General features: G+C 54.3%; 1 protein-coding gene across 7 annotated transcripts in view; it reads right to left on the reverse strand.

Moving 5' to 3' along the window:
• PSD4 (pleckstrin and Sec7 domain containing 4) overlaps positions 1–25,332 on the reverse strand; it is a 35,780-nt gene extending 10,448 nt beyond the window's left edge. The window contains exons 1-7 of one of the 7 annotated variants that reach the window (XM_059188348.1): positions 25,202–25,332; positions 24,200–24,305; positions 8,890–9,000; positions 4,127–5,239; positions 2,915–3,022; positions 2,553–2,631; positions 1,686–2,067 (exon numbers count right to left, since the gene is read on the reverse strand). In XM_059188348.1, coding sequence (XP_059044331.1) covers positions 1,686–2,067; positions 2,553–2,631; positions 2,915–3,022; positions 4,127–5,107 — 1,550 coding nt within the window. In that variant the 5' untranslated portion in view covers positions 5,108–5,239; positions 8,890–9,000; positions 24,200–24,305; positions 25,202–25,332. Of the gene's footprint in view, positions 1–1,685; positions 2,068–2,552; positions 2,632–2,914; positions 3,023–4,126; positions 5,240–8,889; positions 9,001–13,001; positions 13,308–24,199; positions 24,306–24,991; positions 25,110–25,201 lie in introns of those variants that run through there. The other 6 variants (XM_059188346.1, XM_059188350.1, XM_059188352.1 and 3 more) reach the window with 6 other exon arrangements.
• Between the last annotated feature and the right edge of the window lie 425 nt (positions 25,333–25,757).

Consider the following 25,757-nt stretch of genomic DNA (forward strand, 5'->3'; position numbering starts at 1 on the left):
TGGGGGTGTAACGGCGCCCCGCTGCAAAGGGACAGACACATCTCGCTCCCCCCCCAACCACCAAAACACAGGGCTTCGTGAAGTCTGTGTTAGTGAGGCCAGAAGATTCTAGGAGTCGCAGGAAAAGCCACTGGCAGACAAGGAACCGGAGGCGTTAGTCCAGTGGGCCGTTGGAGAGGAGAAAAATGACACGCTTGTCACAGCTGAAGAGCGCTGTTTGATAATCAGCGGAGCGCGCCCAGAAATGACCTCATGGATTAGTGTTGTTACAAAAATAGTATCTAGATGGGGAGTTGCTTTTGGGAAAAAAATAATGCAAACATAAACTGTCATGGGATTGTGTACTTTAAACGGGTACACTGTACAGTCTGTTAATTATTTCTCAATAAAGCTACTATAAAATTTATTAACGGAGGTGTGGGGCCTGTTTGGGATTCTCTCTCTCTCCCTCTCTCTTGGCCCCTCCCCCTCAAAAAAAAAAATAAAAATGAAACTAATCGATTGGAATGAAATAAAATGAAACAATAAAATATGATAAAAATAGCCTCCATGACCTCACTGCGACAGTCAAGCACACAGGAGAGCGCCCATGGGACCAGCACACTCGGGTCAGGAAAATTAGCTCAATATTGTGCTGAAAATAAGACTGAACTTCTTTGTGTAATGATATTTAGCATCCTAGCAAGAAAAGTCCTAATTGATCCTTTTTTATTACTTACTATGAATATATGGTTTTCATTTCAGGTGGATCTACTTACTTTTCTCTTGGGCTGAACTTGACTTTAGTTTTGGTATGGTGAGCCCTCTCTTCTCAGATCCAGAAGGACTCCCCACTGATTCCCAAGCCTCCCAGCACCTCCAGAGACTGAATGGTTTTCCAGATGCATGAGAGAGATGCTTTCGTTTTGACACTGCCTGAGGTTCTGTCCCCATCACCCCGTGACACAGAGATGGGGTGGGGGGGAGGGCCGACCCTCCAGTTAGTGCAACCCAAACAATTACGGTTCCCCCTTGCCTCTTCAGGAGGTGCCCTCCTTTCCCAGGTGGAGGCCCCAGGCGCTGGCAACCCCCTGCAGCCTCCGGAAGGAGGCAGACATCTAGCTTGGTTTCCCCGTGGTCCTATTCCTGCATCTGGCCACAGATCTGGGGCCATTTGATCCTGCTATGGGGTCCCGAGATCCACTTCCTTGGTTCCAGTCACAACTGCCCTTAGGGTTCTGGCTTTCCCCCGAGATCTGAGCCATACCCTCAGCCTAAGGCTCACAGATGGGTTTCTCCCAGACACTTCCTTCAAGTTCAAAGCACTGTGTCATCCCCCCCATCACAAGCTCTGACCTTCCTGCTCCCCACCCTGCTTAGCATGACACCCGTTTTTTCTGCGTACAGGGCCCTTGTCAGGGCCCCCAACACCTCCCCTCCTTCTCTCCTGGTGTCCAGGCTCTTGGGGCATTGCCAAACCACGCACAAATCTTGTCCGGTGTGTAAAACTGTCTGCTTTTTGGTTTCTCGTGCTTTTCAACCCTCCAGTGTTGCTCAAAGCTGTAGGCACCCAGTCATACAATCCTGGCTTAATCCACGTTAGTGTATTAAATCCCAGCAGGCATTTCTCATGCTCCATCCAGTCCAGGGAATTCTTAAATGTATCCACAATTAGAAGCCAGAGAGCGGGTTCGTCGGACACTTACCCTGCCGCAGAGGTCAAGCACACGCCAGGCTGGACGGCTCCAGCCTCGGCAGTCCCGGCTGGGCCTTCACTCTTCACTTCCTCCCCTGGCTGTGGGGGTTCTCCTGCCTCCTCTTTCTCCGGGAAGCTTGGCTCTGCCCCATCTGTCTCTAAGAGTGAAGGGCATGAAGCATCTAGTGTCCGCTCGGGAAGACTGCTGAGCCAGTTGGGGCCCAGGGGCGATGGGCTGCCTTCCCGTGAGGACACAGGGCTGGGCCTGGGGCCAGGGCCTCTGCTCTCAGACTCGGGGCTGCTGGGTTCCGGCGATGAGGCTGGGCTCCCCCAGGGGCCAGGAGCCAACGTGCGCAGAGCAGACTCCTGGGGACACTCAGCATCACTGTCACCTGAGGAAGAACATGGAGGAAAGCTGACATGGGGTGAGAGGCAGGCTGAGGGCCAAGGGGCCCCGCAGAGCCAGGAAAACAGCCTGGAGGGCCACCTCCGCGAGCTCCCTCCCTGCAGCTCCACCCCCTGGAGCTGGGCAGCACGTTCTGTCCCTCCTCCGGCTGGGGACCTCCCACATGCGGAGGCAGCGGGCAGAAGGCTCCTAGGACTCCAGACCCGAGGCAACCCTGGGGGGTTCAGGGCTTTCTAAGCCACTAGGACCCAGGCGTCAGAAATGTTGAGTCTTTGGCACATTTCTTTGTGAATTCTATAAAATGAGCATTTTCAAACCCATTGTATGAATGAAGTCATAGGAGAAGGTCTGCCTTCCACACGACACAACGGGACTTCTCAATGCTGTCTGCGGATCCAAGGACAATCTTTGTTCCCCCCCAGATCCAAAGCCTCCCGCACCCAATTTCCCAAAGCTCATAAAAGATCTCACCTTGGTCCTGGGAAATCAGAGGCACCCCAGGCCAGGAAGGACCCTCTTCTGTCTGCCAGCCTTCCGGGCTGGGCAGGGCCTGTTGAGAGAGTCACAGGATCTCCGTAAGCCCTAGAGGCACTGAGAAGGGGGGGGTAGGGGAGAATGACTTTGAATATCCAGGGCCCTCCCTCCCTGTTATCTTCCCACCTGGCAACAGGGCCCCAGTCTCATCCCGGGCCCTCAGATCAGAAGAGGAACCCTGGAAAGAAGACCTGCATCCTAGGGGTACTGGTGCCCACCCTGAGAATCGAGAATCACTGGGGCTCACGTTCCTCCAAACAGATGGGGAAGGGGAGGCCGAGAGAGGGGAAGTGACTTGCCCAAGGTTGCACCGGATGCCTGGCAGAGCTGGGGTCAGATCCAACTTGTCCTGTTTCCACACCAGATGCCGCAGATGGGGCGGGGCCAAGACTGTCCCCCAGAGAAGTCTTAGAGAGAAAGAGAGGCAAGAGGTTTGACCCAAGGGAAACTGTTCTTAGGGCTTTTAATGTACCCCCTAGGCCTCGGGAGCCCCTCCTCCATGCTCACTGATTTCCAGTCTTCTCTGTCCCCATCTTCCTCCCTCCGTGGTCTGCAGTACCAGCCCAAGGACCGGCTGTATTATTGAGAGGGTGACAGCGCCCAGGCACTGGGGCAGAGCAATGGCCACTTGCTGTGAGGATGGGGCACCCAGGCATCCCCCTGAGGACCTCAAGGACCCTAGAGCAACAAGGTCACAAGAACGCACTCTCACGGGACAGAGCCACAGCACTGCAGCCTTGGGGTTGGGGGACACCGACGGTATCTAGCAGCTCCTGTTATCTTAGGGTCAGGTAGGAGATCTGCTCTGGGAATGACTCTTCTGCATTTTCTCTGGGACCAGAGATATTAGAAAGTTATAGCCCCACTCTGCCATCTTGAGTTTCCTTATCTCTTGAGCAGAAGGTTCCCTGGGAAAACTGTGCTCCCTACCATCTCATGTCATTTGTCCCCGGAACTCAGCCCAGTTGCTATTGAGGATCTCTGCCATTGTCATGAGGGCCCAATCTATCCACCCTGGGGAGTGGGGTAGAGGGGTGGGAATGAAAGACAATGAACCCAAAGTAACCAAATGCCTAGATCTCTCAAGAAAAGGCCAGAATCTTAAAACAGATATCTCCTGCCTGGGGCAGAGGTCATCTGGCCTGTTGTGGTTGGGAAAGTCCTGGAGGTGGGAGGGGTCGAGTCTAAGAATGGCCTGGAACACACAGCCTTGGAGGAGCTGTTTGTTCTCCAAATGTGTCCAGACACAGTCCCTGGAGCTGCTGAGATAGAGACATTTGTGGACTTAATTGCCAGCACGTTCCATTGACATCATGGTATTTGTACAATGTCCTGTAATTCTGAAGGCCACACTGGGCCTGCTTTTCTGCTATATTGCTTCAGGATTCCAAAAGGCCCTAGCATTGAAAATGAGTGTTCTGGGCCCAGTGACCACAGAGAATAGCCCTTCCTTCCCTGCCCTTCCCTGTCCCTACGCACAGGCTTGGGTGGGTCCCCAGGGCTCAGCTTACCTCAGTCTCCCCACAGTCAGGAGGTGCTTCAGGGGTCCCCTTGGTGGCCTCATTCACTACAGGCCACGAGAAGGAGTGAGGTTTGTAGGTGGGTACAGGGAACGGAGGCGTGGTGTGCCCGCTAGAATCAGCTGTGCCAGCCCCCAAATCCAGCTCGCTGTCCAATTCCCATAGGACGCCCCCTCCTGGGAGAGGAGGCTCTAGGATCTGGGGACACTCGGGCTTGGGTCCCCCATCCATGCAGGAGTCTGAGAGCCCCCAGGACAAGCGAGCTCCAGAAGCACTGTCCGAGCAAGGGCTCTCCAAAAAGAGGGGATTGTCAAAGAACAGGCTTTCCTCCTCGGCACACTCCGGGGAGGAGTCTGTCCTTCCCTCCCTGGGCCACAGGGAGTGCTGGTTCTCCCCCTCAGTGCCACTGCTGTCTCCTCCTGGAACCTCATCCACTGGTGAGTCATCCACCGGTGAGCTAGGGTGGAGGCCTGAGCCCTGGGGGCCTGCGGGGCTGGAGGGGAAAGCAGGGAGCTCCACAGGGGCAGTGGGGAGGCAGCACCTCAGCTCAGCCCTGAGCCCCTCTGTCTTCTCTAGCTCCTCCTCCAGGTCCAGGACACACATCTGGGCCTGCAGGATGCCTGCCCAGAACACCACCTGCGTGGATGTGCTCTGGCTCTGCCTCGGGCTCCCCAGGGGATGGTTGTTCCCCGGTGACTCAGGAGGCGCTACTTTGTGCCTGGGCTCCTCCTGGGAGGAGCTGCTCCCCAAGTGCAGGGGCTCCATGCTGGAGCCCCCAGGGGGAGCATCTGGCTTCATAGAACTGGGAGGCTCCAAGGCCCAGGTCTGTTCTCCATGAGGTTCGGGAGGGTCGGGAAGGCTGCATGTGTCCCTCGGGTGGGCCCCTGGGCCAGTCTGCAGGTTGTCTCCCAAATAGAGGTTGAGAAATTCCATGGGCTTGGGGTGTTCCGAGAGTCTGTCGTCTCCCATCATCCAGCGTGCAAGCTGCTCTGGTGTCCCCAGAAGTGTCTGCCTTCACAGTCCCATGGTGTGGGTCCGGGGTAGCACTGGTGGCGGGTGGGTGGGCTGTGGGGTGGGGAGATCCACACGCCTACCCTGGAAGTGCTGAAAGCAAATGTGTGTTAGCAAAGTGTGCTCAGCCCCTGGAGGCCCACGTCTTGTATATCAGACAGGTTTCTGGAGGCTTGCCACAGCCCCGGCCCTGGCCGAGGGGCGTGTGCCCTCCACAGCCTTGCCTGGAGTGAGGGAGGCACCAGAGACATTGTCCCTTCCCAGCCCCGCCCCCCCACTGCTCGCACCACGCCGGCCCTGCTCCGGAGACACCTGCCTGCTGGCTGAAGGTGGCCGAGTGGCCTCCCTGAAAAAGATAAAGGGGACATCTTTTCGGGCATTAGGGGCGGAGAACTTAGACACTGAAGTGGCTGGTGGCAGGAATGGCAGGTAGACGTCCCTCAGAACAGCATGAAAGCCGTGGTACACGGAAAACACAAATCAGCCAAGAACATGGGAGCCACACAGACACAGACTCCAGGCCAGGAGCCCTGAGGGAGGCACAGGCACCCAAGAGAGGAAGGTACAGGCCGCCTTATTTCTACTTCCCAGGCCTCCTGTCCTGCCTCATCTCAGCTGGGGGCCCACCCACCAGCTGTGAGGGGAGGGGGGGCCATGGTGGAGCCCATGGGGGCTGTACCACACCTGCTCAGACCTGCCCCATGCATCGACCACACTAGTACCACGTGCATGCAGCCGAGGAATCTTGAAGCGTATTTTCCAGGAGCACGTGTCTCCCTCCCCTGCAGGTAGACAAGTCACACGGCTCTCTGGTGGCCCTGCTTCTTCCAAACAATGGCTTGTTTTGGTCCCATGGACACCCGTTTCTCACTGGGTAGAGGATCTCAGGCAGCTCAGGGTTAAGGCTATGGCCCTTCCAGCACAGTATGGTCCCAAGCAAAGAATGCACCCCTGACTCCATCACATCTTCTCCGGTCCTCTCTTTGGCCCACTTCCTTCACTCAGCATCTGCACCCTGAAGTCTTATATGCACTTGCGTGCTGTATTAAACTATTTGGGGGAACAAGGGTATAAAGAAACACACACCTAGGGGGGCCTGGGTGGCTCAGTGGGTTAAAGCCTCTGCCTTCGGCTCAGGTCATGGTCCCAGGGTCCTGGGATCGTACCAGGCATTGGGCTCTCTGCTCAGCAGGGGGCCTGCTTCCTCTTCTCTCTCTGCCTGCCTCTCTGCCTACTTGTGATCTCTGTCTGTCAAATAAATAAATAAAATCTTTGAAAGAAAGAAAGAAAGTTAGAAAGAAAGAAAGAAAGACACACCTTCTCCCAACTTGTAAACCACCCCCTAACTCTGCAGCTGCCTACCTATGGGCCCACCATCAGACACTCAATAAATAGGAATCCCCAGGGCTGGAAAACCAGGGTCAGATGAGGGGCCTACTGTCCAAACCTATTTCCTGAGGTCACCTAGGAAACATGGCTTGGCACTGCGCCCTCTTTCAGGAGGATGCCTGACAGAAATGACACAGGACCACCATGAATTTCAGTTTCTGTTCCTCCTGAGAGCCTCTGCCTAAAAGTCCCTCAGAAATAGAACCCCTTTCTGGACTTTTCCCTCTCTGTCCCAACCTCCCACCCCCACCCCAGTCCTACCTCGGAGCAAGAATATATCATTGCTGAACTCGGGCCTCATGGTCCTGAACTTGCAGGCTTTCCCTGGGGAAAGCCAGCCTTCAGGGCCACCAGGTTCTGGCAGTGACTGTGGAAATTGTGCTTTCTCCAAAGCTGGGGCTGTTGCTTATTTTTAATCTTGGATACAATGCTCTGCTCTGAATCAAATCAGGGTGCACTGGTCTTGCCCTGGGCTCTTCTTGCATGGGTCTCCTAGCTTAGCCTTGGCTCCTGCTCAGTTCTTTGTCTCCACTCCCAGCCCTGCCCCCATTTATAGGCTGAGGATGCATAGGCTTTGCTCCCTAAGTCCTCGGCTGGCTCCTCAGAGGGCCAATCCCAGAATACCTCCCTCCCCCTAAGCAGCCGTCCATTTTCTACTCTCCATCCTCTGTGTAAGAGAGCTGCCATGGTCCTCTATCCAAGGGGGAGGGAGGAGTGAGTCTCACAACCCACTGTCTATACTCGGGCAGCCCTTCCAAATCCATGCATTCCTCCCCAGGCCAGTGGGAAAGAGGAGGGGAGATCCCTCCACCGCAGCCTTCTCGAGCAAGCAGCCCACAGGGTACTGGGAACACTGAGAAGGCAGTTCCATTTAGGAGCCAGAGGACAGAGGTGGAGGGAAGCACCTTATTTATAGCTCTCTTCCCTCCCTCCCTGCCAAGACCTGGTGTATTTGTGCTTGGCCGGCCCTCCTCCCCACACCCCTGCGCTGGTTCTCATTCCTCCACACGTCCACACATGGTAGGTGACTGCGTGTCAGCCTCAGGAGCGTGGCCCTGCGCCCATGAGAGCATTTTGCCTGGATGACAGCACTCCCCCTACTCTCCTTTGTGAACTCGCTTGATGGGAAAAGTTCAAAGGCCCATAACTGGAATGAGAAGAGCTAGCAGCGGCCCATGGAGAGGACATCCTGCCATTTGTATGAGACAAGAGTCCCACGTGTTCCTCTTTGCAAATACATACATCTAAATAAATCTGTGTATAAAGTAAGGAGCTGGGCGCCTGGGTGGCTCAGTGGGTTAAGCCGCTGCCTTCGGCTCAGGTCATGATCTCAGGGTCCTGGGATCGAGTCCCGCATCGGGCTCTCTGCTCAGCAGGGAGCCTGCTTCCCTCTCTCTCTCTCTGCCTGCCTCTCCGATTACTTGTGATTTCTCTCTGTCAAATAAATAAATAAAATCTTAAAAAAAAAAAAAAAAAAGTAAGGAGCCATAAGAATAGATGTTCATGAATCTGCGAGGCATCAAAGGTCACTGGATCTGCCTGCCCAGAAGAAGCCAGGTGATCCTCAATGCGCTCCAGTGGGGAAAAAAAAAAAAAAATCAGAGAAGCTGTCGCAGCTTTCCAGAGACCAAAAAGGAGGGAGCAGATTTCTGGGGCCCAAGGAGTCTAAAGGGCCTGAGGGAGGTAGGGATGGGGCCTGGGGAATGAAGGGAAGCAGACAGACAGACAGATGGAGCATTGGGTGGGGGAAGAGGTGCATGGTTTGGTTGGGCCATGACTCCTCGGAATCGATTAAACTCACCCTGGCTCCACCCCAGCCCTCACTCCCCGTCTCAGAGCATTTAGCACAGGGTGTGACCGCTGGTGCTTTCCCGCACGCTCGTCTGCATCCCCTTCCCAGAATGTGAGCACCAGGAAGTCAGGCTCCTCGTGCTTCTGTTCACCTGTCCCCGCACAGAAGTACTAAAGGACTGAATCGGTTGCGTGCACATGTTACGCCCACACCCGCCTCCAAAGTTCTGGGTATTCCTTATACTTCAGTTCAAGTACATTTGGAAGTACGTTTGGAAGTTAAAGGTCAGTGTCGCCTCGAGAAGTTCCGGATCACCCGTGGGACACCTGGGGGGATGGTGACAGAGCCCACTGGACAGTGTTCCTGGCTCTAGGCTGGCCATTCCAAAGGGGCAGCACACAGCTCCACGGTATAGAGCAAATACACATACAGGATGCCTAATCTTTGGGACATGCTTATACTAAAAATTTCCTCTGTTTAACTGAAATTCAAATTTAATGGGAATTCTGTATTTTACCTGGCAACCCCACGTGCAACTCACGGGGAGGGGAAAAGAACGTACCAAGCCCTCGCAATGCAGCCATCATGCAGCTCGGTGCTTTAAGCCGTGAGCTCATCTGCAGGTCTGGACAGTCACCCCACACATGAGACAAGTGGTAACATTTCCTTCCTACTAAAAAGGAAGCAAAGACTCAGAGACTGTCAGAAATGGATCCAGGGAGCTCAGCTAGTAAGTAGGTGAGCTGGGGTCTGCATCCAGGCCTGTGGCTCTCTTAAGTATCACTGTCTCTCCCCCATACATACATCAATTCCCTTGGGCCTTTGTGGATTGAATGAAGCATGAATTATTTTGAAGCAGAGAGTCTCTTGAATTCATCGGTTTTACCAGTGTCCAGTGCAGTGCCTACTTGACTCAGAAGAAGTGGTACTCTGAGTTTGTGGAATTCTGTGGTACAGAATTGTGGTCCTCTGAGTTTGTGGAATGGAGAAGATGGATGGATGGATGAATGGATGCATGGGAGGGACAGTGGGTAGAAGGGAAGAATAGATGGATGGATGGACAGATGGATGGATCAATGGTTGGATGGAAGGGAGGGATGGATGGAAGGATGGAGGGGAAGGACGATGGATGGATGGATGGATGGGAAGGAAGGATGATGGATGAATGGATGGATGGATGGATGGATGGGAAGGAAGGATGATGGATGGATGAATGGATGGATGGAAGGATGGAGGGGAAGGACAACAGATAAATGGATGGATGGATGGATAGATGATGAATGGATGGATGAATGGATGAATGGATGGATGGATGGATAGATGATGAATGGATGGGTGTATGGATGGATGGATAGATGGATAAAAGGGAAGGATGGAGGGATGGGTGGATGGATGATGGATGGATGAGTGGGTAGGAGGGATGGATCCTCAGAAAGCCCCTCCTCAACGATCTTACTAGAGGACTAGGAAGACTGAGGCTTAGAGGAGATTAAGCATCATTTTGACCTCACGATTTCCTCCCAAGGGCAGTCTGTCCATGAATCAATCACATCTTCCTCCCAGGAAGCCCAGTGCCCTTGAGGCAGAGCTTTCCCAGAGGTGAGGTCCTGCCAGGCCAGGAGCCAAAATGTTCCTATGGGTCCTGGCTCCCACACAGCAGCTGGATAGAGAGGAGAAGACGCGAGGAAGACCCACCCATTCAATCACCTTGTTTGGGCTCTCTGCCTGTGCGAGGCCACTGTCCTGAGGATTTAAGAAGTGTCTCTCCTGCCCTGCCCCCTTTCTTCTTCTCATTCTTTCTCTTTCTCTTCCCCGTCTCCTTTCTCTTTCTCATCTCCTTTTTAAATTGTTCTTCCCTAAATGAAGCGATAGGATGAACTGAGGGGTAAGGTCACTTCCTATGGCCATCACAGCAGCCCCACCACTCAGTTGAGTGGGGGCAGGCTGACACGGCCAGAGTCAAGGGTGGGGAAGGGCTTCTATTTCCCAGAGGGAGGGTGGCACCTTTTAGGCAGAGGTGGGCCAGGAACTGGAGACCAGAAGCTCAGGTCTCCAGCGCCTAGAATTTTCTTGGTTTACTTTCTTTTCTCAGCCCCGGTGTTCAGTGAAATCTCTGTTGAAATGGCTTGTCTCAGGTATCCTAACCAGAATGAAGGACGAAGAAGGCCTGCCACATGCCTCATAAGGTAGGTTTTGTTCACCTCCAAAAGAAAGTGGCCCTCCGATGGTTTATGGAATGGAAGGATAAGTTCCAGGAGAAGTGGAATGATTCTGGAATCCAACAAAATGCTCTGAGCTCTTCAGACAGTGAAAGGAAGGACTGGGAAGGAGCTGAGGCTGGCGGAGAAGGAGGAGGTGGCGGGGGACACCCCCTCTCTACCTTAGTGAAGAAAACTGCTGGGGCCAAGCAGCACCTGGCTGATGGGAGTACAGGACGCAGAATCTGACTGCTGGGGGATCAAGGGGGCGTAAATCCCTCCATCCCTACCTGACCTTGCCCTGTCTTCAGTGCAACACTGTCTTGATCTTGGGGGTGAGGAGACCCGTTGGCTCCTGGATTGTAATTTGGAGAGTATTTGCTTTTCACCACCCCTGCCCCCAGCTTTCTTCTTGGGCACAAGCCTGTACCCTCTAGTACAAGGAGACCACAGGAGGCTGGAGGAGAGCCTGCCCCGAAGAAGGAGATGGTGCCTTGAATGTCTGCAGCCCCGCTCTGCCTGGAGGCTCACGGACGAGACTCCCTCAAGTCCTGCCTACAACTGACGAGCTCTGTGACTCTGGTCAAAAACTTCACCTGGTTCTTTATCTATAAAATAAGGAAATAAGATGGAGCCAAGCTATTCTATACATCTGCGGTAAAGCAGAATGGGTCTGGGAGCTGCTGCTGCTGGCCCGGCCCCCTGGTAGGTGCTCAGAAACAGCATGGCCTGCTCAAGTTCAACTTTGCTCCTTTGCTGGTCATTCAAGAAGCCAAAACAAACAAGCACACAGACAACCCTCCCAGTGGGCTCCCTGGGCACTCAGCCTCCTCCTGGAGCCTCCGTTTACACTTCCAGATTCAGCAGACATTCCTTCCTTTTGCCATGGCAACTTTTCCTTCCAATGGAAAAAGCAAAGGCTCCTCGCCCGCCCGGGGATTTAGGAGGCAGCCTGTGCCCACACAGCCCTCGGGAGAAGCCCCGTGAGGGATGTCATCCTGGAAGGCAGAGGAATAGAGAAGGTTCTTATCTGGAGTTACAAGACAGATGCTCCTGCCTGAACCTGGGCCAGGGCGCCGTGAGAGACAGCACTAGGGGCAGCCCCACATCCTGCCCACACGGAAGAAGCCTTCATGCAAGTGTGCACCGGCGGGGGGGGCGGCGGGGACGGCAGGGGGGTCAGTGGTGCTGAGGACCCTGCGGGGGTGGGTGTCAGCTGGGGCTCAGGCAGAGAGAGAGAACAGAGAGGGTGCAGAGAGGATGGGATATAGAGAAGATGAGGGCAGAGAGGGTGGGGGAAGAGAGAATGGAAGACAGAAAAGATGGAGGGCGCAGAGGATGGGACAGAGATGCTGGGGTATAGAGAGAAGGGGGCAGAGCACCGATGTGTCTCCAGAGCAGCTGCCCCCTGGGAAGGACGAGGACCCCGAGGAGGGCTCAAGGCCAGGCTGGACCACTCTCATCCCTTCTTGGGTCCTCCCTCTCCTTCCCCAAAGAGCCCACAGCCCAGGTTCTAAGCCCTGTGCTGGGTGGTTCCTCATCTGTAGAAAGCAGCAGTTCTGGGATGTTCTGAAGCTCCAGAAGGCTGGGGAGACAGGACCCTCTGAGGCACGTTGCTTTCAACCTGGCTAAGGTTCAACAGGCCTGAGGGGTATGACTATCTGCTGACAGGTCACTCTCCCCTGCCTTTTCAGCAGAGGAGTGACACCAACCATACGATCTTAGGCCCTAGGAGGACCTTCCCTCTGGGAGACTCCTGTCTACCATAAGGATGACAGCTACAAGCAGAAGGCCTCAATGTCCCACATTGAGGGAGGCATCTGCGAGTAAAATGATGGCCGTCGCACCTAAGGTCAATGGGTCGAAACATCGGCTGCCCTGGCAAGCCAGCTACTGGCATCCCTAGCACCAACCCAGCCTCTCGGAGTGCGGCAGAAGGCAAGGTAGAACCAGGAGCCCCCTCATGGTGGATTCTGTGTCTGATCTCCCACAGTGACTGCACCCAGAGCTGCCCACCCCCACCCAAAGCCCAGGCCTGCCTGGCTTCCTTCTCTTCAGTCTCTCCAAGGCTCACTGGAGGCCTCTGGCCACAAAACCCCTCACCGGGCACCGCCCCACAGTCATCACCAGGGACCCAGGGAGGCCCACAAGAGCTTCAGGAAGGAGCCTCCCCCCCCCCCCCCCGCCGTAAAGGCAGATTACCCCCTCTCAGCGGCTCTGGAGAGGCCAGGGTAAGTGGGGGCCAGATTGGGAGGGGTAGGTTGAGGAAGGAGGGGGACAGCAAGAAGGAACACGAAGGTGACAGCTCCAGTCCCGCCAGGCCCACAGAAGGTGCGGACACAGTGAGCCCACAGAGTCCTCCTTCCTGTCCACCTGCCCCAGCAGCTACCACAAGGGCCCACACGGGACTCTCCGCATCCCCTGCTCCCCCCGGCTCCCTCCTGGCCGCCACCCCCAGCAGGCCCACCTTGCTCACCTCCAAAGGCCCCTGGAGAGGGCAAGCGGGTCTTCCCGATACAAGGGCCGTTCACCAGTGAATGGAGAATGTGGCTGCCGGTGCTTCCGACTTCCGCTCCCCTCACCACCACACACTCAGCCCTCCCACCCAGCGGCCTCCCCAGGGCTCCCGAGCTGCTTGCCACCTCACACTTCCTGCCCACAAGACAAGCGCCTCCATTCCTAGGCCCACTGCCTCTGGCCCCCTTCCCCAGGCCGCCAGCTGCCTGGAGGCCCCTACCCTGCACCAGGCCCAGAGAGAAGCGCCGACGCCCTTCTCCCCAATCAAGGGCCCAGGGAGAGAAAGGGGAAGGTGCTGTGCCTTCTGCTGTGGACAGGCCCCACCCCCTTCCTCCCTGTGGTTGTCCCCAGGTTCTCATCTCTGCCCCAGCTGGCAGTCCCTGCCTCCAGGCACCTGCAGGACAGAGGAGGGCCCTGGGCCTGGCAGCTTTTCTTTTTTTTTTTTTGCATAAATGATATTGGGAACTCTGCATGGCTTCCTCTCCCATAGGTAACAGCGGAGCTGAATGCCATTGTCTTGTTTTACAAAGCGTCCTCTGGTAGCACCTCAGCCACCCCTCTCAGCTACTTTATGAAGCAAGCACTGCTATGTCCATTACAGACAGGAGGCAGGCTCAGAGAGGTTATGCTACTGCCTACGGTCACACAGCTGAAGTTAGAACTCAGAGTGTCTGACCAAGAGAACCAACTGTCATCCATTCCCCATTGCTGAATTCCCAATGGGTGTCTGCAGGACACAGGTCCCAGGTGTCCACAAGTGAGAGACAGAGGCTGATGGGGAGCCATGCTTATGCACCCGTCTCTTCTACCTCTGTACAACCACCACCAACATCCCTGCTGAGGCTCTAAAGCCCCTGTCTCCCACCCCTCAAGCTCCAGGCCGCATAATTCTGAGTGCCCCAGAGACCCTCCCACTTGGGAGTCCCAGAAGCAGAGCGCCTCTGACCCAGGCCACCCCAGCCTATAGTTCACAGGCCCTAGCTCCAGCTCTACCCCTCCTCCAGCTGCGTCCCTCCCTCACAAAGCCATGCCTACCAGCCCCTTTCCCACCATACTCAGAGCACCCAGGAGCCTGGAATTCTCTGCTTGGGGAGCAGTGGGGGGGGGGGGGCATGTAGGCAGGTGGCCCTCTGCATGCACTGTGGTATAGGGTAGAGAAGGGAGAGGGGAGGCGGGGAACGGCAGGGGTTAGAGGCTGGAAGTGGGCCCAGCTGCATGCAGTAGCCACATTTGCAGGAGGCCGAGAAGCTCAATTCAAACCTGGACCTTCAGGTCACTATTAAGATGGGGGGGTAGGAGGATAGAACACTTTACAAAACACCTTGTCAGCTGCGGTTGTAATTTTTACATATTCGAACACATCCGATGGGGCCCTCCATTGTTCATTCTCTGGGCCTGCCCAACGGGGTTGGGGGGGCAGGCTTATCTCGTGAGTGCCTCAGACTTAGTGCAATGTTAACCCAGTTCTTCACCACCCCAGGCAGCCCCTCCTTCTGTATTTGGGATTTTATAGAACTGTGCCCAGGTGTGTATATCAGAAACCCAAAGTCACCTCACCCTAAATGCAAACCCTCCCCCAAGGCTTCCGACTTCCCAGGGCCCCCACGCTGGCCAACACCCACTCCTCCTGCAGTCCCTATGTGAGAAGCTGCTGACCCCTCAGGAATAAAACACAGGACATCTGTCCCCAGGGAGTGTCCAGTCTAGTGACAGGGGCAGAAAATAGACAAACGGCCTAAGTCTTCGATATCTGATTGTAAACTGTGACAGATGCTGAGGTAGGACAGAGCGGGGAGCAGAGAGGGCCAGCAGCAGGGACAGAGGCAGGAGACCAGCCTTGCTCGTGGGGGCCTGTGTACCCTGGTGAAGGGGGGCCAACATGTCTAATTCCTTGCCTGAGACTGGAAAGTTCTCCATGAGTTAAGGGGACAGAAAGCAAGCCAGTGTGGCTGGTCAGCCAGCTCAGGGAATAGTGTGAGAAGATGAGGCAGGAGAGGCAGGACTGGATGCCAGGGGGTCCCCAGTGGGCAGCCAGCATGCAGCCTAAGCAGGGAAGGGACAGGTCAGAGAGCATGGCTTTGTTGGTTTGTAAGATCATCTGTTGCTGTATAGACAAGAGCCAGCCAAGGGCTCACCGAGAGCAGAGAGACCAGCGGAGGCTTTGTATTCCTGGGGAGGCAGGCTTGGAGCAGGGCAGAAAGGGCAGAGCAGGGGAGCCAGAGGACTTGGGATACACACTGGGCTGAGTGGGCAGGCCAGCTGCCATCGGGGGCTGGGGGCAAGCTCTGGATTCCTGGCTACAGCAACCAGATGGGACAAATGGCACTCGCGGAAATAGCAAGATGGGGGAGATGAGGCTTAGGGGAGAAAATCCCGAGTTTGCTTTTCAAAGTATCAGGTTTGAGATACCTGTGAAACTCAAGCAGGCATCTGAAACCAGGCCTGCAGGGGATGGGAGGGCCGGGCTGCCGAGGTGAACGCGTGTGAGCAGCACGAAGGAGCTAAACCGGTGGCCGACGGAGACTACGAGGGACAAGACTGCAGAGGGAAGTGAGGAGGGGCTGCTGAGGAGAAGAGAGAAACATGGAGAGGGTGTCATCACCGAAGACAAGAGGAGGCAATAACTAAAAGGAGGAAGTGGTCAGCTATGTCAAATGCTACTAGGAAGGCTAGGAAGATAAGGTGCAAAGTGGTCATTGAATGTGGCCGCACGGAGGTCATGGACGGGTAGGGTTGGGGGAGCAGGAGGCACAAGGGGCGCCAAAGCCAGTGGCCATGAGGTGGGGACTGAAGAGGAGGTGAGGACCTGGGGTCACCTCCCAGACCCCGACTGCGGGCTGCCCTCTGCAGTCCAGCCTGGACGCAACTGCAGGGATGTTGGCACCAGCAGGTCCCGTGACTGCCTGTTCCGTGTGTTTGTGAGCCCATATGCTCCCTACCATGTGACCTTCTCAAGGGCAAGGCCAGGCCGCTCAGCTGTGGAGCACCAAGGCTGTGCAGCAGAGGCCTGGCTCCTAAGTGCCCACAGCCACTTGATGAATGAATGAGGGACAGCAACTCGTTGTCTCCTCCTTGATCGCTTGGGGACAATGCCACGGGAGAGGGAATGTGCCCCCTCTTTCCTCCCAGGCTGTGGGCCTGGGCATATAGGGCACGGTATGGGGGTGTGGGGCAGTGTGGGGCTTTCCTGCTTACAGCAATCTCCAAAAACAGATGCCCTGACCTGAGCAGCCACCAGCTCCCTTCCATCTCCCAAAGCTCTCATCTCCTTCCCAAGGTCGCCAGGACTAAAACTCTGGAGGCAGGGCTCCCAGGACACAGGCAAGGAGGGCACCAGCTCAGTGGCTGTGGGGCTTGGAGGAGGGCAGGATTCTGATGGCTTGAGCTTGATCTACCTCCCCTCCCCATGCTCGGCCCACCATCCCCTCCCCAGGGCCTGGAGGACACCCAGCCTCCTGACCAGGCCACAGCTCTGGGCCACGCGACCTTGCCAGGCAGCCCCTTCCTGCCTCCCTCGAGGGAAGTGACTTCCTGTTTGCCCGCAGAGGAAGCGGCTCAGCACAGGTAGGGAGGTGGCAGCCGACAAGCTGAGCACAGAAGAGGGAATGGGGCCCACCTCCCAAAAGAGGGGCTCTGGGGATTCCAGCACCCAGTCTGCCCTCCTGAGAGGTGCAGGTATGAGAGGAGGGGGGCGGCGGGGAAGGGAGCAGCCCCTGACTTACACCTGCCTATCCCCGAGGGCCCCCGTGCGCTGACACTCACCAGGCCCTTTAGAAGCAACATCTCTAGGGCCCATGAGGCTGGGCGGGAACGGGGTGCTATTATCCCCACTCTGTAGAACGGGTGAGGAGACGGAGGGTCTGAGCGGTTAGTCTGGCTGCATTTGCACCCCAGACTGCCAAACTGAAGTGAGTCTACTTTCTGCTCTACCCTGTTGCCACCTGCATACCACTGATGGGAAGGAGGAGGCCTTCTCTCCAAGCAAGCAGCACTACTGACAGCACAGCCTGAACCATCTCTCCCAATTCGAAGCTTCTAGAAACTCCTGGGCGGATGCGGCTCACTACCAGCATCCCAAGGGTACCAGCTACTGGACAGTGTGAGAGCTGAAGCCAGAAGCACCTCAGTGGGCTCTTGTGTGCCCAAAGGACAAACTTCTGTCCTTTAGGGAGGCCTGAGGGGGAAGGTGGCCACATGTTCCTGCCTCCAAAAAAGGCCCTATTCCCTCCTAGCTCTCCAGCCTCCACAAGCTTAAGGCCTCAGGCAGGACAGACAGGAGGACACCTGCCTCCCTAATCATTCCTCTGCAGGGTTAGATAGTTACAGTTGCACTGGCCCACATGACTCTGAGCCCTCTGGGTATCTGAGCCCAGAGTTAGGGCCTGGGAGGGGTTAGGGGTTGGGGGGCTTGTGAGAGTTTCCCTGCCGGATGCCTATAGTCCTGGAATGGGAGGAAGAAATCTCTCAAAGGCAGGGCCAGAAGGAAAGGGAGCCCAGTCAGGCAGTAACACCACCATCAACCACCTAACACCTCTGCGGGCCCCAGTGCAGCCCCTGGTTTCCTGGAGGGGGGCCAGGAAGTGACGATGACGACAGTGAATGAGAAGCTTCTACCTCTTGGACTTGGTTGTCCAATTCCATGGCAGGCACAGCAACTTTGGGAAAATTGGTCCTACCCCGCAGGTCCAGATGCCCAGGCCACAGCTTCCCCGACCCCAGACTCTGTCTGCCAAGGCTCCCCTTCTCCGCTCCCTCCCAGCTCCGGGTGTCATAGACTGGCACCCTCCCCGAGGCCTCTCTTCCTGGGTCAGCCCTCCTTAGGGAAGACATGGGTGGGATTCTAGGCATTCACCTTGGTCTCCAAACCCCCTTGGCCCCCAACAGATGCTCTCCAGCATCTGCTGAAGTGGAAGGCATGCAGTTCTTCTAGCAGCAAAAATGCTACAACCTCAGCACCCACAACTGGGAACCAGATAATAGATTATGGTAGAGCCCGTAGCCATATGGTGAGCCCCAGGCACCTTTAACTATCTCAGTTCTAGACAGTATTTAATGCAGGGGAAAGATGCTCACAACATATTATTAAGAAAACCAATTATATATTCAGTATGCTCTCAATTTTTAAAACCTCGTTTGTGTATTTAGGCAGCAAAATACCAAAGCATCGGTTATTAGTGGCTGTGTGTGGCAAAAGGATATGTGATTCAAAGTTCTTTATGCTCTTTTTGGTATGTATCTAATTAAAAAAAATAAGTATGCATTATGTTTATCATCCGCAAAAATAATATAAGTATTAGGAAATTAAATATGTTGAATTAAATAATAATTGACTATTTCTGCTCACTTTAAAGACTGGGATGTTCTTTGCCAACCCTGTCCCTCCTCTCCGATGGAGGCAGGGAGCTAGCAAGCCACCGGGAGGGCCTGCAATGGTGTTCACCATTTTCGACCCCTCTCTGTCACCCGTCCTCAAGGGGAGGCCAGGGTGACCTCCGTGCTGGTGGTGTGGGGACATGTCTGGAATCCCAGTGTGGCCATGAAGATTATTTTAAGGTAAAGACTTCTGAGGGGGCACCTGGGTGGCTCAGTGGGTTAAGCCTCTGCTTTTAGCTCAGGTCATGATCTCAGGGTCCTGGGATGGAGACCCACATCGGGCTCTCTGCTCAGCAGGGAGCCTGCTTCCCCTTCTCTCTTTGCCTGCCTCTCTGCCTACTTGTCTCTCTCCCTGTCAAATAAATAAATAAAATCTTAAAAAAAAAAAAAAAAGACTTCTGAGATTTGACAGGTGCAAAAAGAAGTCTTCTGAGAGTTTCCCGCATGAATAACACAGCAACTTCTGGAAAATAAGGGAGCCGAAAATTCCTTCTTCAGGGCAGAGCCACTCCCAGAAGACAAAATAAAAACTATCCCAAATCCCTTCTCTAGGAAAGATGAGGGACACTCAAAGGCCACCCATAGCATAGAGACAAATGTTATCACAAACTTTCTTATTTCTCGTATGTTATAAAAAACCCATTTGTCTTTCCTAAAGAAACCTATTGGTTCTTCCCATACAAGCCCTTTTCTCTCTGCCCCCAATTCCCCTATGAAGTTAGGTATATACCCTTTTAACCATTTCACAAGCCAGCTACTACTCTGGTTGGCTCTCAGGTGCATGCCAATGAAACCTCTTTCTACGGTTACTCTTTCATCAGTTTAATTTGCCTGTCTCAGGAACTGAATCTAAGAGGGTAGACAAAGAGTCTTTTTCCCCTCTCCTACCTGGCCAAGATGACCTCCTTCAGGACTCCATGAATCTAAGGCTATGTCTGCCTAAGTAGGTACATGGTACACATAATGAACATTTTCAATAGTTAAGTATTTATTTGAATATGCATTTAAAAATATATAACTGATACAACAAACCTGTGCTCCCACAGATGTTATTCTTAGGACCATGTGGAAAGGACACAATGGCTTCTTTATTTTCAAACTGTGTGTCATCAAGGAAAACTATGAAATAAAACTGTATAGGTGGAAAACTCTTCTGTCAAAAATCATGACAAGAAAAATAAATGAGTAGACACCACATACAGCCAGTCGACTCAAACCTTCGAGCATTTACTTTAAAGAAAGAACTTGGAGTTACATATAATACGATAATGCTAATTGGCCTTGACCAGCCGTTAACTCCGGAACAGAAATTCAGGCTTACAATGAGCAGGAATGCAAGGCTCCCGTGTTACATAAAACAGAACAGGTACACTCTGAGCTAGGGAAGGAGGAAGACAAAACTTAGAGCAAGGCACTTCCTGGGGTCTCCTGAAAGGCCCCGGACTTCCCTGCGGGTGCCCAGGCTTACCCCACCCATGGCAGCAAAGCCCTGGGCTTCTCATGCCCTCTCTGTGCCAGCAGGAGTTGATCTGTCCTCTCTCCGCAGTCACCTGCAGGGACAAGGGGCGGCCTGGGGTGGCAGCTTCTGGGGGGAACAGCGCTGGGGCCTCCCAGCTCATTCCCAGGAAGAGAGCCCGCACACCTGCACCACCTGAGCAACTCTTGCTCCTGTCTATGCCTCCTCCTCCGAGGCAGCACCGGGAGACACCAAGAAGGCAGAGCCCCCAAACCTCACGCCTGTCCTGGCTCCCATGCTGACACGAGGCCTCTCTGAGGTCATGGAGCCAGCAAAGGCAGAGTTCCAGAGTGCACCCAGCCTCCCTGGCCCGCTCAGCCTGTCTATCCACTTCTCCTCCCTTGCCCGCCTCAGGCTCTGCCCTGCCCAGGCGTTCTTGCCTTATACTCTCTCCCAGGGTGACCTCCCTCACCCCACAGGTTCCTGTCCCACGTGCTCACTGACACCCAGGGTCCTAACTGCCGGGAGGAATCCTCTAGCCAGATGAGCAGGACTTAAATTTAGCAGCACGCCCTGCTGGATGTCCACGTGCCTGTGAACACACCTTCCCATCCCTGTTTCCCGGGCCCGGCCCTCCTGGGTCCTGTCCACCGTGTCACAACTGCCCCCTCTCCCAGGTTAACAACCCCAATGCTAGCCCAGACCCTTCCTGACCCCAGGGCCCCATCCTGCGGGGGCTCCCTCCCCGGCAAGTGACGCTCCTCTCCCCTCCCCCAGAGCCCTCCCCTGCCACTAGGAGAGTAGCAGGGACCTCCTGCCTCCAGGTTCATGCAAGCAGAAGGCCCCAGTTCTCCAGAGGATCCCTCCTGCCCCCTGAAAATACTTCCCGCTGACCCCCACCCCCTGCTTCACCCATGCTGCCATTAGGGAAGGCCCAACACGGACATGGGAGCCCCCTAGCCTCTCCCAGGACCACGCGTCCACACCCTGGAGCACAACCCTGAAGTCTAAGAGTGTCTCGGGGCCTCAGTGTTCCTGGTACTTTGGCGCTCTGGGTCATCTCTGTTCCTTTCCCCACTCTCCAACGCATCTTTCAAATCCTCCTCATCCTCCAAGGCTGTCCCCATAAAGCTGTTTCTCCAAACAGAGTGTTTCTACAAACAGTCTTTGTAGACCAAGCCACTAAGAATCAACTGTTGCAGGAATTCCACAATCCCAGCTAGGGAACGTGGGGCAGACTCAGGAGCGACAAACCACGGGCTGCACACGGCAGTCAGATCCCTCTTTTTAAAAAACAGCATCGGGTTTAAAAAGTAAGAAGAGCAAGAGTTGCATAAACAACACAGTTTATGTAAGTCTACCATACACGCATACAGAAATCAACCCCATCGCTTTCTCTAGAATACGTCCCGATTCCAGGATAAACCCACCAGAAATATACCAGAAGGAAGGCTGTTCACAGGCAGGGTAGGGGGAGATGGGGAGGGGGCGGTGGACGGGGCTAGATTTGAGGGGTGGAGAAGAAATCCTAATTAAGACCTCGGATAATTCAATCACAACAAACCACAAGACAAAAATCCAATGTAAACTCCAGGCCAAGGACATGACGAGTCCACAAAAGGAGAAAGACAAAGAGCTAAAACCATGTATGAGGCTCCTAACAGTGTTCACTGTAAATTCATACAAAAACTACAACGTGGTGCCCGCTGTTTTCGTCTGTCACATTGGCAAGAGCAGAAGGTTGAGAACCCACTGAGGTCGGGGAGTGGCGGGGAAGCTCAGAAGCTCTAAGTCACACTGAGGCTCTAGAAGGCCTGCCGGCAGCGGCCACCGACCCCTAAAATCCTCGAGGCGTTGAAGTCAGTCATTCTGGGTTCAGGAATTTCTCCTGCTGAAACGGTCACAGAAGTGAGCGGGTACGCGGGCCCACGAATGCTTAACGGGTCACTGTCCATCACAGCAAGCACACACACACGCAACAAGGCGGAGAACCACCTCGAAGCCCATAGAGGCCTGGCTAGATAAACACCCCACTCAGGGAACCATCACACATTTATTTGGAAAAGTATTTCTGTATGTCCTGAATCAGAATAAATATCTTAGGTAAAACAATAATCATAATCATAATAAGCACAGAACTGAGTACCATCACTATTCGTATAGAAAAAGAAAGTTATACACACTTATATGCTCCTTTACTAGCAGAATCTATCTCTTTGGAAATATTCTCTAGAAATCGGCCCTAAAGAGGGGAATTGAGAGCACAGGACTGGGGGTGGGGGGCGGGTTGATTTTTCACCGTGCACCTTAAGAGCTGTTTCAATTAACATTTATAAAAAGATTTTTAACACATACAAGTAGTACCTTTAAAAATACTTTCTTTGAAGAATTTTTAACCCACGTAGATAATTATCTTCAAAAGAACAAAAGAAGTGGAATGTGCTCCTAACCCCTACTGTCTTGTCTAACCACCCCCTGCTGTTAGGTGCTAGGAACCCTTTTCCACTGGATTCCTCTCCTTTGCAGACAAACATCCCTTCAGCCAAAACCTGCCCTGCCCTGTCTGAGCCCTTGACTGTACCACTCAATTGTAATTCCCAATTTTTCACCTACTAGCTGTGCGAAAGTGGGCAACTTTCCTATTCCCTGGGTCTTATTTTTCTCATCTGTGAAATGGGACAGTACCACACCTCACAGACTTACTGTGAGGATTTGTGGGGGGGGGGGGTTGTGTTGTTTTGTTTTGTTTTAAGATTTTATTTATTTATTTGACAGAGATCACAAGTAGGAAGAGAGACAGGCAGAGAGAGAGAGAGAGAGAGAGAGAGAGAGAGAGAGGAGCACAGAGCCTGACGCAGGACTCAATCCCAGGAGTCCAGGATCATGACCTGAGCCGAAGACAGAGGCTTTAACCCCCTGAGCCACCCAGGCGCCCCAAGGATTTGTGTTTGCACATAAGATGTTCAAAGGACAGCCTGACATATAGCACGTGTTCAATATATGTCAATTATTATATACTCTTCTGTTTTCCTTTTCAGTCTACTGAGATCACCCAATTAAAGAATGAAAAATGAAGGGCGCCTTGGTGGATCAGTTGTTAAGTGTCTGCCTTTGGCTCAGGTCATGATCCTGGGATCCTGGGAGCTGGAATCAAGCCTGGCATCTCAGGAAGGAAAGCAGGAGGCCTGCTTCTCCCTCTCCCACTCCCCCTGCTTGTGTTCTCTCTCTCACTATGTCTATCTCTGTCAAATAAATAAAAAAAAATATTAAAAAAAAAATGAATGAAAGATGATAAGAATCTTCCTAGAAGGCTAGTTTTTCTGCCCCATATCCAAACCTTGGGTTTGTCAGGGAGCCTATGAATCTTCCTGCCACAGCAGTGAGGAGAATCATCTACTCTCCCGGGATGCCTCTGGTCCTCAGGCTGAGGCCCCATCCAAGGAGAGCCTCTGAAATGCCTGCTCACCTCCCAGAGTCACACCGGTCTCTTTCCTGTTCCTCCGGCATGTCCAGCATGCCCAGCATGCTCAAGCCTTATTTGTGCCTCAGGGCCTTTGCATTTGCCATTCCCACTGCCTGGCATGTCCTTCCCTCAGAGCGTTGCATGCCTATATCTTATCTACATTTAGGTCTCCACTAAAATTTCATCTCCTCAGCACAACCTGTCCTGACCACTCTATTAAACATAACAGCCTTCTAACCTCTTAAGGTACTTTCTGTCCCTCCATAGCATTTATCATTATGACCTTAAAGTCACTGGCATTGTTGTTTATTGTCCATTTCTCCCCACCAGAAAATAAGCTCCATGAGGGGAAAGACTGTATTGTTCACTGATCACATCCTTAACACCTACAATAGTGCCTGGAACATCCTGGCCCTCGGTAAGCATTTGTTGAATGAACAACCGAGCAAGTGAACCCAAGAGCCTGTCTTCTGGGGAAGCTTAGGTTCCACCTTGATGGAAGGCCCCCAACAGGTGTACCCCAAGGACTCCAGAGAGGAGCTACTCACCGCCCACCCACTGCTCACTGACCCCCCTCGGGGGCAGCTCAGTAGTCTCCCCTCATGGAAACAGGAGACATCCTATTCTCAGCCCCCAGAGTTTTGGGGCCTGAAAATCATACTACCCTCCCCCCTCATTCAGAAAGCTCGTTCCTTGTCTAAGGGCCAGTTTCTCCTGTCTCGCCACCCTGCCCTTCACCAGCCAGTTTCTTTGGTTTTTACAGCATTTCTCACGCTCTGAAATAACGCGATTCACCTGCTTACTCGCTTATTTTCTCTCTGATACAATTCATACGTAAACAAGCAGTTGTATTTCCCATGCCTACCTGCCTGATTAGTCGTTAGCACTCAGTACTAACACCTGAGTTGAATGAATGAATGAATGAATGAATGGCTCTTCTTCATAGGCCCCACGAAGAGAAAATACAGTGTCTGAAAGAAAAGAATGAATTACTCAGCAGCTCTGCTCTCTAACCTTGACCTTGGTGTATTTCTTATGCAGAGGGGCTCACAGATATCCAATTAGTTGCTAATTACATTCAATCAGCACTGGGCTGGGGAAAGGACTGGGCTAATGAGGTTCAAGGGCAGGTGGAGCCCCAAGCTGCCCAGGGCCCTCACTTTGATGCTGGCCTCCTGACCTAGCATGCAGGCCACTGACACAGGGGGTCTGGGTGACGGCACTGACCAGAGCAGCAAAATCCATCTTGCAGCATGGGAAAAAACAGCAAAGAAGGCACATCCCTGGCTCCCCCGACCTACGGAAGGGATAAGCTAGATTCTATTCTAGGACCAGAATGGGACCCTAGAGGGGATGTGAGTTTGTTAGCTGAGCAGACACTGTTCACTTCTCAGGAATCTCTGGTGTCTTCTGCCCAGACACACCCAGGAGGGCCAAGCAGAGGGGCCAACATCCAAGTGGGCAGGGAGGATGCCAGGGGCCCCTGCGGGACATAGAGACAGACAGGGGCAGCGAACCCCTCGCTGTCACTCAGTTCTAATACTGGAGCCCAGAACCAGCCTGGCCAGCTGGAGAAACCTGCGGAGCCACGGCAGCCCAGGCCCTGGCTGACTCTCCCAGAGCGGCACCAGTCGCCGCCTTGTGCTGTCCCTCTCACCAGATTAGGTTGCAAACCGAGGGCCCGAGCTCGCTCTCCACCCTCCTGCGGCCTCTTCCCGCTCTCCCTGTCGGCAGGCGCCCTCGACCTCAACGCAAGGCCCCGCAGCCCCGCGCAGGTGCTCCCCGGCTCGGCACGCCCCGCGCCCGCACACAGTCACTGTCGAGGGCGGCGGGGGCGCCCCGGCCCGGCCTTCCCGCGTGCCCTTACCCACTTCCCGCCGGGCTCCTGCTCCGGCCTCCCGCCGGCCCGGATGCCCCATGGCCCGGCGCCCGGGCGCTGGCCGGGAGCGCAGGGCTGCGGGCGGCGGCTGCGCGGGGGCCGGGCGCGTCCTGCTGGGGCGCCGGCGGGAGGGACTGGGTTTCCGGGAGGGAGGAAGGGCTGGCTGCGGCGCGGCCGGGGAGGGGCGGGCTGGGGGCGAAGCCGTCCGACTGGTCTGACGGCGGCGGCGCGGGCTGGGCCGTCCGCCTGCGTTCTCCCGGGCCGAGCCGTCCACCGCCGGCCGGGACCTCTGCCTCGTCTCTCGGCCCAGAAGCCGGAAACTGAGGCCAGACCTAGATGTGTGTGCACGCCTGGAGCGGGGCGCTGCTGCGGGTCCCTGCAAACCCGTTGCTTGTATTTCGTGGGCGCGAAAACAACTGCATTCTTGGAGTCCAGGATTTCAGCTGTCTGTGACTGTCGACTTACGGGGCTAGCTAGATGCTTGGCTGCTTTGGGATTGATGGCATGATAGCAAATAGTTGCGTTTTGAAACGAGCATAGTTGA

This window comes from Mustela lutreola, chromosome 9, assembly GCF_030435805.1.
Source record: "Mustela lutreola isolate mMusLut2 chromosome 9, mMusLut2.pri, whole genome shotgun sequence".
In the NCBI taxonomy this organism is placed as follows: Eukaryota; Metazoa; Chordata; class Mammalia; order Carnivora; family Mustelidae; genus Mustela; species Mustela lutreola.